The 10697-nt window shown below is 52.2% G+C and overlaps 1 protein-coding gene across 1 annotated transcript in view; it reads left to right on the top strand.

The window, feature by feature from the left end:
- Positions 1–121: 121 nt before the first annotated feature.
- The window catches only part of PLPP7 (phospholipid phosphatase 7 (inactive)), a 13719-nt gene continuing 3143 nt past the window's right edge, over positions 122–10697 (top strand). The window contains exon 1 of the mRNA XM_008642202.2: positions 122–1108. Coding sequence (XP_008640424.1) covers positions 658–1108 — 451 coding nt within the window. The 5' untranslated portion in view covers positions 122–657. The remainder of the gene's footprint in view (positions 1109–10697) is intronic.

The following is a 10697-nucleotide window of genomic DNA, read 5'->3' as shown; positions in this document are numbered from 1 at the left end:
TGCTTGAAAGGTACCCATGGCAGGATGGGAGGGGGGATTTGGGGTGCCCAGGCAGGGGGGCAGAAGTTGCAGGACAGATTAATCAGGAAGATTTGGGGGAGAGCCCCTTGAGGGGAAGCTCCTGAGCAACACCTGGTCTTGGTGCTGCAAAGCCAGGCAGCACAGCCCCCCACGAGGTGCCCTGGGGAGGGGGATGTCATCATCCCCAGCTCTGGCTCTAGTACTGAAATGTGAATTGCAGCACAAAAAGAACTACGTTTCCCAGTTTCCCTTGCAGCCCAGGGGAATAAGCAATTGGAAGATTTAAATAGACCAGGCCAGAAGCAACCAACCTTTGGCACAATGTTTTTCCCTCCTCTTCTTCATATCTATTGGCTGTCCAACCTTTTTCCCTGGCACTGGAGTGGCTGCCAAGCCTGGCATTAATTTTCCTTCCAAGCTTGCTAGGCCCATGAAGTAAACAGCCATGTGCATTCCTTACTCTATATTTAACAGCTGCAGTCTGTGCTGGGGGCAACTGCAACAGAGGGGAACCTTTGTAGCTTCCCAAATTCACAGCTTGTGAGGGTGGGAGTGGGGGAAGCTTTCTGCAGGGAGAAGAGGGATTTCTCTCCTTCCCGGTATTTGCAAAGCAGGTTGCGTTAAAGAGAGACTGCAATGCCAGCATCCCAGCCACGGTCCAGGGCCAGAGACAGGAACAATGTCCTCAACAGGGCTGAGTTCCTCTCCCTGAATCAGCCCTTGAAGGGGAACCAGGAGAACAGGAGCTCCAGCAGGAAGCAGAGCGGCCAGGCCGGGGCAGCCGGTGCCCAGAACACCAACCCCAAGGAGCGGAGGCAGTCGCAGCAGCTGCCCGAGGAGGATTGCATGCAGCTCAACCCCTCCTTCAAGGGAATCGCCTTCAACTCGCTGCTGGCCATCGATATCTGCATGTCCAAGAGGCTGGGAGTGTGTGCCAACAGAGCCTCCTCCTGGGGAGGTGCCCGCTCCATGATCAACCTCCTGGGGATAACGGGGCACGGGATCCCCTGGATTGCGGGTACGCTCATCTGCCTGGTGAAGAGCAGCACACTGGCAGGCCAAGAGGTCCTCATGAACCTGCTGCTAGGTGAGTGGCAAACCTCCCTCCCTGCCGGGAAAGCCCAGCCCTGGTCACAATGGACAGCAGCACTGGGACTCCTCCTCTGGCTGTTCCCAGCATCAGATGTGGTTGGGAAGCAGGGAGGGACCTTTAGGGTAAATGTTGCACTTATTGGCCCTCTTAGTCCCAGGTACTGTGGGTGGTGGATGTCACAAGAAGTTGTCTAAGAGGGATGGAGTAATGGTGGTAGGTGGGGACACCCATGGAGCGGGGACAGGCCTCTGGTCCTGCATGGGGCAGGGTTGTCCAGTCAGACCAAGGGAGTGTCCGTGGTGGGAGGGTGGATACCAGCAGTGATGTCTTTTATTTAATCTGTGGTCATCTGCCTTGGTGTTTGATAGGTGAGGAAAACATAAAGATATTAGTCTTTGATATCTGGATCAATTCCTGAGGATGTTATTTCCATCCCCTTGCCACCTTCTTGACCAGACCCTGGCTCCACGTGATGGAGTCCTGTCACCTTCCCTGCTGCAGTTCTCTCTCACATCCTCCTTCCCTTGGGTACCCTTCTTGCTGCTGTCCCCATTTCCGTGTGCTAATTTGACCCAGAGGCTGCATAGGCAGGCTGGGATGCCTCTGGCTCTCCTGCTAGTCATTCCTTGCATGGTGGTGGTCAGTGTCCCTGGTTCTGGAGATTGGGATGTGTTGAAGGGTTTGGCTTCTCCATTGTGCAGGGCCCATCCCACCCTGATGTCCCTCTAACTTACCTTAGATCCTGGCCCCAACCTGCCCTGGCCATGTATACCTGAGGACCTTGCTCTTCTTGCTCTTCTGCCTTTGGCACAGGGTCCAGTTATTCTATTTTTCCTTGTGACTAATTACCCTCTCCTCTGGCTGTGACCCACTCTGGCATTTCACCCTCCCTAAAAACTCAGCAATCCCACTTTTGGTTGGTGGGAGAAATTGAAAACATTGGATTTAGACACTTCCTTCTCAGGGAGCGTTTTGAGGGGCAGGAGGAACACTTTTATTTCACAGGCACCACAGGAAAGGGACATCCTGTCTGCAGGGGCTGACTGTGATGTGATACAGCTCAGCAACGTGGCCTCAGGTTTTGGGTTTTTTTCACAAATTCATCCTTCAGAGAGGGTGAAGACTGAGCTGGACTGGCTTGAAAGGCACAGTGGTAGCTGTTCTCCCCTGTGCCTTTGGAGGAGACTGTCCTCGTGCTGTGGCATCTCATGGCGGGAGGCCGTGGCAGGGAAGAAGCCAGAATAGCACCAGCGTGATGCAGAGCCCGCCAACGTCAGCAGTTCTTCCAGGGGCTCCTCGGTGCGCGGGGTCAGCCCCTCGCTGGGAAGAGAAGATCCATTTAAAAGGGCACGAGGATGAAATAGTAGGTGACTAACAGGGGCCAGCACAGTTTCCAGGTGTCTCTTGACCCAAGAGCCTCTGACAGGGCTGGAGTCTGAACACCAACCTCTTTGACTCCAAAATATTTGAGATCCTTGCAAAGAGCTAATGCCCCTTTTGGCCTAAAAACAAGGAAAGTTTTCTCACCTTTCTGTTGCTGTATGAGGAGGCCAAATGCAAAGGCACCTCGGGGTCATGTTCTAACTTTATTGGGTGGTGGCTGGGAGAGCTCAGCCCTGCATCACTACCCACATCTCCAGGTCTCCTGAGCTCCAACGTGGTGCCCAGGGACAAGTTGGGGGTTCTGGAGTCTTGCATCCTTGCCTAGACACACTACTCCCACCCCTCCTCTCCCCCTGCCAAGAAAGGAAATAGTTAATTGGTGTTAAGGACCAGTTCCATAGGTCTGGCAGCCTCCAAAGAGCTCCACTGCTCCCTCTGAAAAGACAGCACTGACTGGTGGGACTGCCCAAGGTGCCCTCAGCCTCTCTTGTGAGAGCTCCTGCAGCAGGACTTGTGTCACCCCACAGAGCAGATCTCTGCTGTGAGAGTGGCCTTGGGCTGATATTTAAGATTGCAGTCAGGAACTCTGAGTATCTGAGTAGCTGCTGCCATGATACCTGCACTGCTGGTGGAGAAGGAGCCTGGCTGGGAGCCTGGGGCTGGTGGACCTCAACAGGTCCTAGGAAAAGTGGGGTCTTGTATAGACAGGAAGGTCATGGCACCACTGCTGCATCTGGCATCCTTGGTCCCTCTTGCTGCTGCTTTCCTGTGGTTCAAATCCACTGGGATGTGGTGAAAAGCCCTCCTGGACAGGCACAGGTCAAAGGGAAGGGAACCTCCTGGTGCTTCCCTGCTGGAAGAGGGAAGCCGGGAAGTTGGGGTTGTCTGTGGCACCCCTTCCGTCCCTCCCCGGGCTCTCCTCCCTTCCCCCTGCTTGCTGAGGGTTTGATACATCAAGCAGAATTTCTGATGCAGTCTCTGGGCAGGGAGCCAGCCCATCATAGAGCACTTGTTTAGGATTTGCAATCAGGCTTCCAAGGCGAGGAGACAGGAGACTGCTGAAATGGGACTGGGAACCTGGCAGAAGCACCACTGCAGATGGAGGAGGAGCTCTTGACGGGGGCTTTGCCAACACATGTGGGAGCATTCCGGGTGAAGGGGTCTGACCCTGGACTGCTCCATCCATCCCCACTGCAGATGTTGATTAGCAACCCCAAGCAATGTTTTCCCTCCATGTTTATCATCTGTGATGGAATTTATTGATTCCCCTTCTCGCAGTAATCTTTTCCAGCAAATGCCAAACAGCCAGAGAAGCACACACAGCCTGTTACTGAAAAGATGGAAGAAACCAGATATGTGTGCCCACTGTGAAAATCTCTGCCAGGATATGCTTTCAGGAAGACTGTCTCAGCATCACCAGCCCTGGCTGAGCAAAAGTCAGGGAGAAGGTCCACACCCCTTTGGCTAAATTGAGAACATCACAACTCAGGAAATCCTCAGGTTATAAAGTTCATTTTATTTGTCTGCCAGTGTTGGAACTTTTAGGACCATTCAAGCTTTTCTCTGCAATCACAAGGGTTTCATGAAAACTGAGGTGCTTAGAAAGTAATTTGAACCTTGCAATTGGGCTTGCAGGGGGAAAGCAGTTATAAAACTTTCAGTAAAATGCCCAGATCTGCTTCAGAACCAGACATAAACTCCATTAAACCCTGGGGCCAGTGGTACCTCGGTTTCTGATTCTGATCCATCTGGTGAGGATGTGAATCCAAATTTAGTGATTCATTGACTGCAAAGCCAGCAAAGAACATTTGGATCATCGATCTAACCCACGGCAAAATACAGGCTGTAGCACATCCCTTAATTTTTTCCTGTTCAATTTGTTAAGGGAAAAAACCCAAACACTCAATCTGATGTCCAGTTACAAGTGAGGGTGAAGTTGTCAGAGCCATTTCTGTATTACTGCAGTGGTAGGGATTCTCACAAGTGCTTTTAGTTGGATTCTTCCCTTCATTGTGTCTCCATACCCTTCTCTCTCCAGCTGAACAGCTCTTTCAGCCAACATCTCTTCCGCCTTTCAGTATTTTGGATAGTGCTCAAGTAATTTCTTCACCTCCTATTTATTAAGCTAAACAGATTGATCTCGTTAAACTGATGGTCTTTGCAGATCCAGGCACCTTCTCACTGCGGTGGGGTTGGAATATGGTCACTGGGGATGGAATATGGTAACCCACCCACAGTGGTCACTCCAGTAAAGTCCATCTTTTGTGTTGTGAGCCAAACCACCACTGTGTTTAGTTATTTTCAGTCCAGCTGGGTGCCTTTGCTGTTGGGAGGTATCTGCTTGCACATAGAATTGTATTTGTGCTTGGTTTGAAGTACCAGTAACTGGTTCTGCTGTGCTCATGGCTCTCTGGAATAGGTATCCAGACTAGGAGAAGAGAAAGCCCTTGTCTTCTCTTTGCTTGCAGTCTCAGTGACACTGGTCCCAGTGCCCAGCCATCTCCAGCTGGCTCTGCATCCCGCTTGGAGGGGCAGGATGGCTCTTTGGTGCTGTCACTAAGCATTTATCCCATTAAGTAAAGCAGTGCCTCGGGGCATGGATGTATCATCGAGTAGTGTGTCAGGCTGGGGATGGGTGAATGCCACAGGAGGAGGAAAGGAGGGAGCCCAGGACTGCCTCTCCACTCCTGGATGTCAGCAAGGAGGAAGTTCTTGCTCTGTCCAGCCTTCTTTCTGAGTACTGACATAGCTTCACTCTGACCAGGAACCAAGCCATGATCTTCTGAAGCATAGTCCCCTGCAGACCCCCTAAAAAAGAAGATTGTAAATACATATATATGGTCAGAACTCTGTGGTCCCACCCTGGCAGCTTCCAAGCAAGACCAGAAATTGGTGGATTAGGAAGGAAAGAGAGCAAGAAATGCCTTCACCAAGCCCCTCGAGACCCCACTGACCCTGTTCTGACAGTACGGATGTGCTTCAGGTATTGTCGTGCTTCTCTTTGGAGGCTGTGTGATGAAAACCCTGACAGTACAGCCCGTTGCTGGTAAACATCACCAGGCAGATGAAATGCCCAGGCAGTGAGATGAGCTGATCCTGTCGAGCCTCAGGGAAGCCCAGACCCAGCAGAGAGGCCGGGGAGCTGCACGGCAGATGGATCAGTCTGTATGCAGCAGAGCTTGCTCAGTCCAGAGCCCCAGAGATGGTTTGGGGCCAAATGTGTCTGTTTTCTTCCCTTTCATTCTTCCACTGTGAGAGCAGGGATTTTCTGAGCCAGTCAGGGCAGAGGACACTCCGTCAGGGAAGGGGAGAGCAACTCGGGAGCTGGTGCCCTGTGGAACCATCCCTCCTTGGACAACCTGGCACATGGAGGGGGCTCAGCCGCTGTCCCACTCCCCTCCCTGCCCTGCCAGTGCCCACCGAGGTCTCACTGAGCCAGCAGCACGTCTGCCCAGTGAGGTGGAAACATTTAAATGCCAAATAACCCAACATGAGTGACTCATGGAGGGTGCCAGGCAGCGGGAACAACGCAGATGCCCACTCCCTATATCCAGCATTTAGACGCAGGTCCTCTTCAGCATTCCTCTTCATCACTCCAGGCTGCTAATCTGCCTCTGTTCTGCCCAGATACAGCAGTTGAAGTCCGTGGCCCTTTGGTGGGTGCCGTGCTCAGCCTTCATCCCTTCACAGCTGATGAGCTCAGGCATCTCTGAACAGCCAGCAATGCCCAGCTCTCCCGGCTTCCCTGCCCCCCTTCCTGCCTGCTTCCTCTACAGGAATGCATCTTGCTCACTGCAGGGCAGGCTGCTGAGCCTGCAGTGTCCCTTTGCATAAAGGACGCTCAGTGACAGGCTGGGACTCCTCTGACTGTGGCTGGAGCAGGCACGGGGGTATTTCCAGGGACCTGCACAGTGTCTCCATCAGACCCAGGGTCTCATCAGCCCCTCGGGACCAGGCAGCACCGATTTGCTTAGGTCCTGGCAGGCTGCTGGGGATGCTGCGAGCCCTGCAGGCATCAGTGTGCAGCCCTTGGGGAGCGTGCAGCGAGCTGGAATCCAACCCTCGCAGAGCAAACAGCGAAACGTTCCGAGCCTGAATGCAGAGCGAAAGAGAAAAGAAGTGCGAGGGTTGTTGAATGGGAAGAGGGGGAATAAACATGGGAAATGAGTCATCCTTATGTCTGTCACTCTGGGAACAACTTCCCATTGCCCCTGCCTGCAGCTCAGAGGGGACAGTAGCTGTTTCACTCAGGCAGAGCTGGAGAAGCTGAGCCGGGCTCTGGCCCGAAGGGAGATCCCAGGAAATGGGTGAGTGTGTTTGCCTCTAACACGCCTTGACAGGAGCAGTGGTTGGGAAGAGGAAGGTGGGGGGATGAGGTGAGTTGTTGGGAGGAGCAGCAGGCAGGGAGAGCCCGTCGGGTCTCCTGCTCCGGGTCAGGATTGGTGGAGGATGGGGTGGGAAAGGGGGGTCAGATGAACTCTCCTTTTTTCCTCCGCTTTGAGGAAACCTCCATGTTTTAACCTGGAGCAGAGAACCAATTCCATCTCTACATGGATGCTGGCAGATATACCTGATCTGGGTCCACACTGTGAGTGGTGGTTGGAGAGCCTCTGAGCATCACTGGATCAGACTTTTTTTTTTTTTTTTTTTTTTTTGCCTGTTTGCCTCTTTGAAAGCAGTGGGGTGTAGATCCAAGCACAAACAACACTGAGGCCGAGCAAGGAGCCCAGCCTTTGTGGGCTAGGCCATGCTGCTGATCCTCAGCCCAAGGCACTTTTCTTCCTCCACCGCATCCCATACAGTGCTGTTGGTGCTGGTGCATGTGATTCTGGGCTGTGCTGATGGTACCTGTGCTGCTGCCATGGGGTACAGGGGCATTTCAAGCTGTCAGAGCCCTTCTGGGAGGCAGATGAGCCCTCCTGGTACTGCTCAGCTCCTTCTCCCCAGTGGCATAAGCCCTTTTCACTGTGCTCCCCCTCTTGCCTGCATCTTGTCTCAGCCTGTGCAGATCACCAGTGAAGCAGCCACACTCAGTATTTGATGCTGAGTACAAATTTCCCAGCTCCCAGGGCACAGTGTTTCCAAGGGGGGAACTCCAGGCAGCCTGTGTTTGCACTCAGGGCTGCTTCTAATCATCTAGAATATAGCAAATCTATTTTTAGTTGTTGTGGGTTTTAATTTTAATTAATTGCACAATTCTGCTTTCCACCATTTTTTCACCTCCCCATGACCACTCACCCCACACTGCTGCTTGTTCAGCCAAAAAATAACCCCCCCACCAAACGCCACAATGCCTGATTCATTGGCTCTTCAATGTGTCATGCCATCTGTGCTTTTTGTCAGCTCTTACACCCAATAGTGCCACATTTGGGGGACAAAATGAAATGGCGGGGTTCATTTCCAGAGGAGTGGACCTCTTCCAGCTGCTGCTGACTCCACTGGAGAGAGGGTGAAGATTTTTCTTTTATTAATGTCAATGAGATAAGGCTTCAAACAGCTCATTTACCAGGTCAGGGAGCCTAATGCCTGTGGGAGATTTGGGAAGTTCAGAAGGAGTAGGAGGGGGCATATAAGTAAAAAGAAAAATGGGGGGAAATTTACAAATTCCAACTATGGAGCTAAAGAAACTGTTTCCTGGGAATGGTGGCATTTGTCCAGAGTTCGCTCCTGAGTGAGGGTGGGTAATCTGGGCAATACAGCACCTTCAAAGCCAGTCTTGGCCCTACACGTGGCCTCAGCAGCTGCAGTAGGGAGCACATGCCACCTCCAGCACGGTGGGTTTGAAGCCCAGGCCATGAGTTGTCACCAGCTTGGCTCTGTTCTGTGCACATCTTGTCTGAGGCACATCTGCTCCCACACTGGGAGCCTCCTGAGTTCATGAGATGGGTTCTCTCTTAATTCCTGGGTATTTTCCTCCCTGTTTTCCTCTCCCCATGTGCTCAGCTGCAGTTCTGGAAGGCTGAGTCCAGCTTGTGACTGTTTCTGATCCCGACCTCACAGGCTGGGCTCTGGAGAGCCGCCTTGTCTCATCCAAGCAGCCCCATGTGTGTGAAGTCATGTGGATCTTGGCTGCAGGAGCAGATGAGGCCAAGGGCTTTTTTGGCTTTCTCCTCTTTTCCTCCCCCCCTGCCCCCAACACTGCACCCAGGTTGTTTTTCAGCTGTGGTTTTGATAACTTGTTTATATGTAAACATCCCAGCTGGAATCTGTCCCTGGAGACGCTGCCTGGCTCCAGCCTGGAGCAGACGATGTCCCCAAGAGTGCTCACACCATCCACAGCCTCTTCCAGCCATAAGGGATGGCAGCAGAGGTGGCACCTCGGGGACAGAAAGGACCTTATGGTGGTGGGGGACATCCAACTATTTCAATTTCTCTTAATACAAACTTTGGAGTTTGGTTTGGTTCTGCTGACGATAGTTCAGGTTTGTCCTTGTGCCCTGCCTGCACAGGGCTCCTCTCTTCTCACCTCTCCGCTCCTAATGGGCTCCTAACATTTGGTGGTAGGAGCAAGGCAGATAATTGTTTTCCTTTCCTTATTAATAGATATTAAATGCCTGCCGAGGGGGCTCACTTTCAGCTCATTTACTGTGCATCCGATGCCAGATGTTGGTTTTTACAATACCAAGGTGATCTCTGATGCTAAAATTGTCACAGGCAAGAAAAGACTTGCTCTTTGTTTTTGTGTTTTAGGGAAGTTTTAGATGTTAATGTAGGATTTGGGGATTGGATGGTTTTGCATTGGAAATCTGAAGGATTCTTTCACTTAACACCAGGTCAACAAGGAAATTCCTGATTTTTTCAGAAAAATGTGAAAGGAGCAAAAGTGGGCAAGAGCTAATCCTTCCTTTGCTTGTATATACACCGCTACCTGGATTTTACATCCAGTGCTGCCTCTGGTTTAAATCCAGTGCTACCTGACTCTGGGGGAACGGCATGATGAAAAAAAATGCTTCAAATTAAAATTTCTTGCTCTTCTCATCTCACCCTCAGTCAGGTGGCACTCTGCCATCTCTGCTGTGCTTGTGACAGCCCCGAGGGTCCCCAGAGAGCAGCCAGTGCAGGCTGGTGCATCAGCTGCAGGCTCCCTTCCACGGGCTCCCCTGGGGCTGTGTTTCTCCGGCCTCCAGTCAGGTCAGCCTGAAGGATTTGCAGGGCTCTGTGTGAGGGACCGGGGAAGGACAGAGCCAAGGTGGCCATGCTGATTTGCAGGTGGCAGGTGCAAGGCTCGGGGGCTTTGGGTTCAACAGCAAGAACAGTCCCCAGTGCAGAGACACCCACCTGCAGATGGAGCACCGAGGGGACCCGTGATAAAGTTAACCCCTTATGTGCCTGATGCTGTGCCCACCTGAGGAGGGAGGGTTTGATGTGCATTAAGGGTAGGAAGGAAGTGAGCCGAGGTCCAGGCGGGTATGTAGGTCATGGGATTGCAAGGGAATAGGGCTGGGGATGGGGCTGCTGGGCAACAGCACTGTCTGTATCTGTTCCTGAAGGATGGGCCCTTGGCAGCACCGTCAGCAGCAGTACTGCCTGCTGATTCACCCTGCCAGCGCCGGCGGCAGCAGCAGGAGCAGGAGAGGGAAGGGGAACAGCAGAGACCCAGCACTGGGAGAGGGCCATGGGACCCCCATGCCTCGGGGACCAGGGCAGGGCAGGCTGCTGGGGCTGTTTGATAAAGAAATCTCCATAAAAGGAACAGAAAGTGCAAGGGGAAGTGACAGAAAAAGCACCAGACGGAGGGATCTTTGGTGGTTTTTTCTTTTAACGGCAAATTAACCCCCGGTTTTAATGCTGTCATGCTTTCCAATCTTGAAATGTGGGCAAACGAGGCTTTTTGCTTTCTGTGCATCATTTGATGAAAATCAGAGCTAGCAGTACTGAAGGCCCATTTTATTCATCTTCTGAATGAAAGGATTATTAAAACTGCTCTTTGGCTCGTTCTCCATGCCCTGAACACCTCCATGCACACATGCCTGCATCCCTCGAGTTGCCCTGACATCACCTTTGACCATAAAAAAATATTGCTGGTGCAAAATACTGATGAGCAATGGTGAACACCACACGTTGCTAAAGCATATGGCACTTATGCTCTGATCCATGGGCAGGTTTGGTGGTGAATTTATTGAACACCATGGAGAAGACACTGGGATCTGTTGAGGTGCCCAGACTCCTTCTGGAGCTGTGGCAACGCAATGGGTGCTGA

The sequence above is a fragment of the Corvus brachyrhynchos genome, unplaced genomic scaffold, assembly GCF_000691975.1.
Source record: "Corvus brachyrhynchos isolate BGI_N302 unplaced genomic scaffold, ASM69197v1 scaffold59, whole genome shotgun sequence".
In the NCBI taxonomy this organism is placed as follows: domain Eukaryota; kingdom Metazoa; phylum Chordata; class Aves; order Passeriformes; family Corvidae; genus Corvus; species Corvus brachyrhynchos.
The sequence above is the reverse complement of the archived record's forward strand: the minus strand, read 5'-3'. Positions and strand labels throughout refer to the sequence as shown.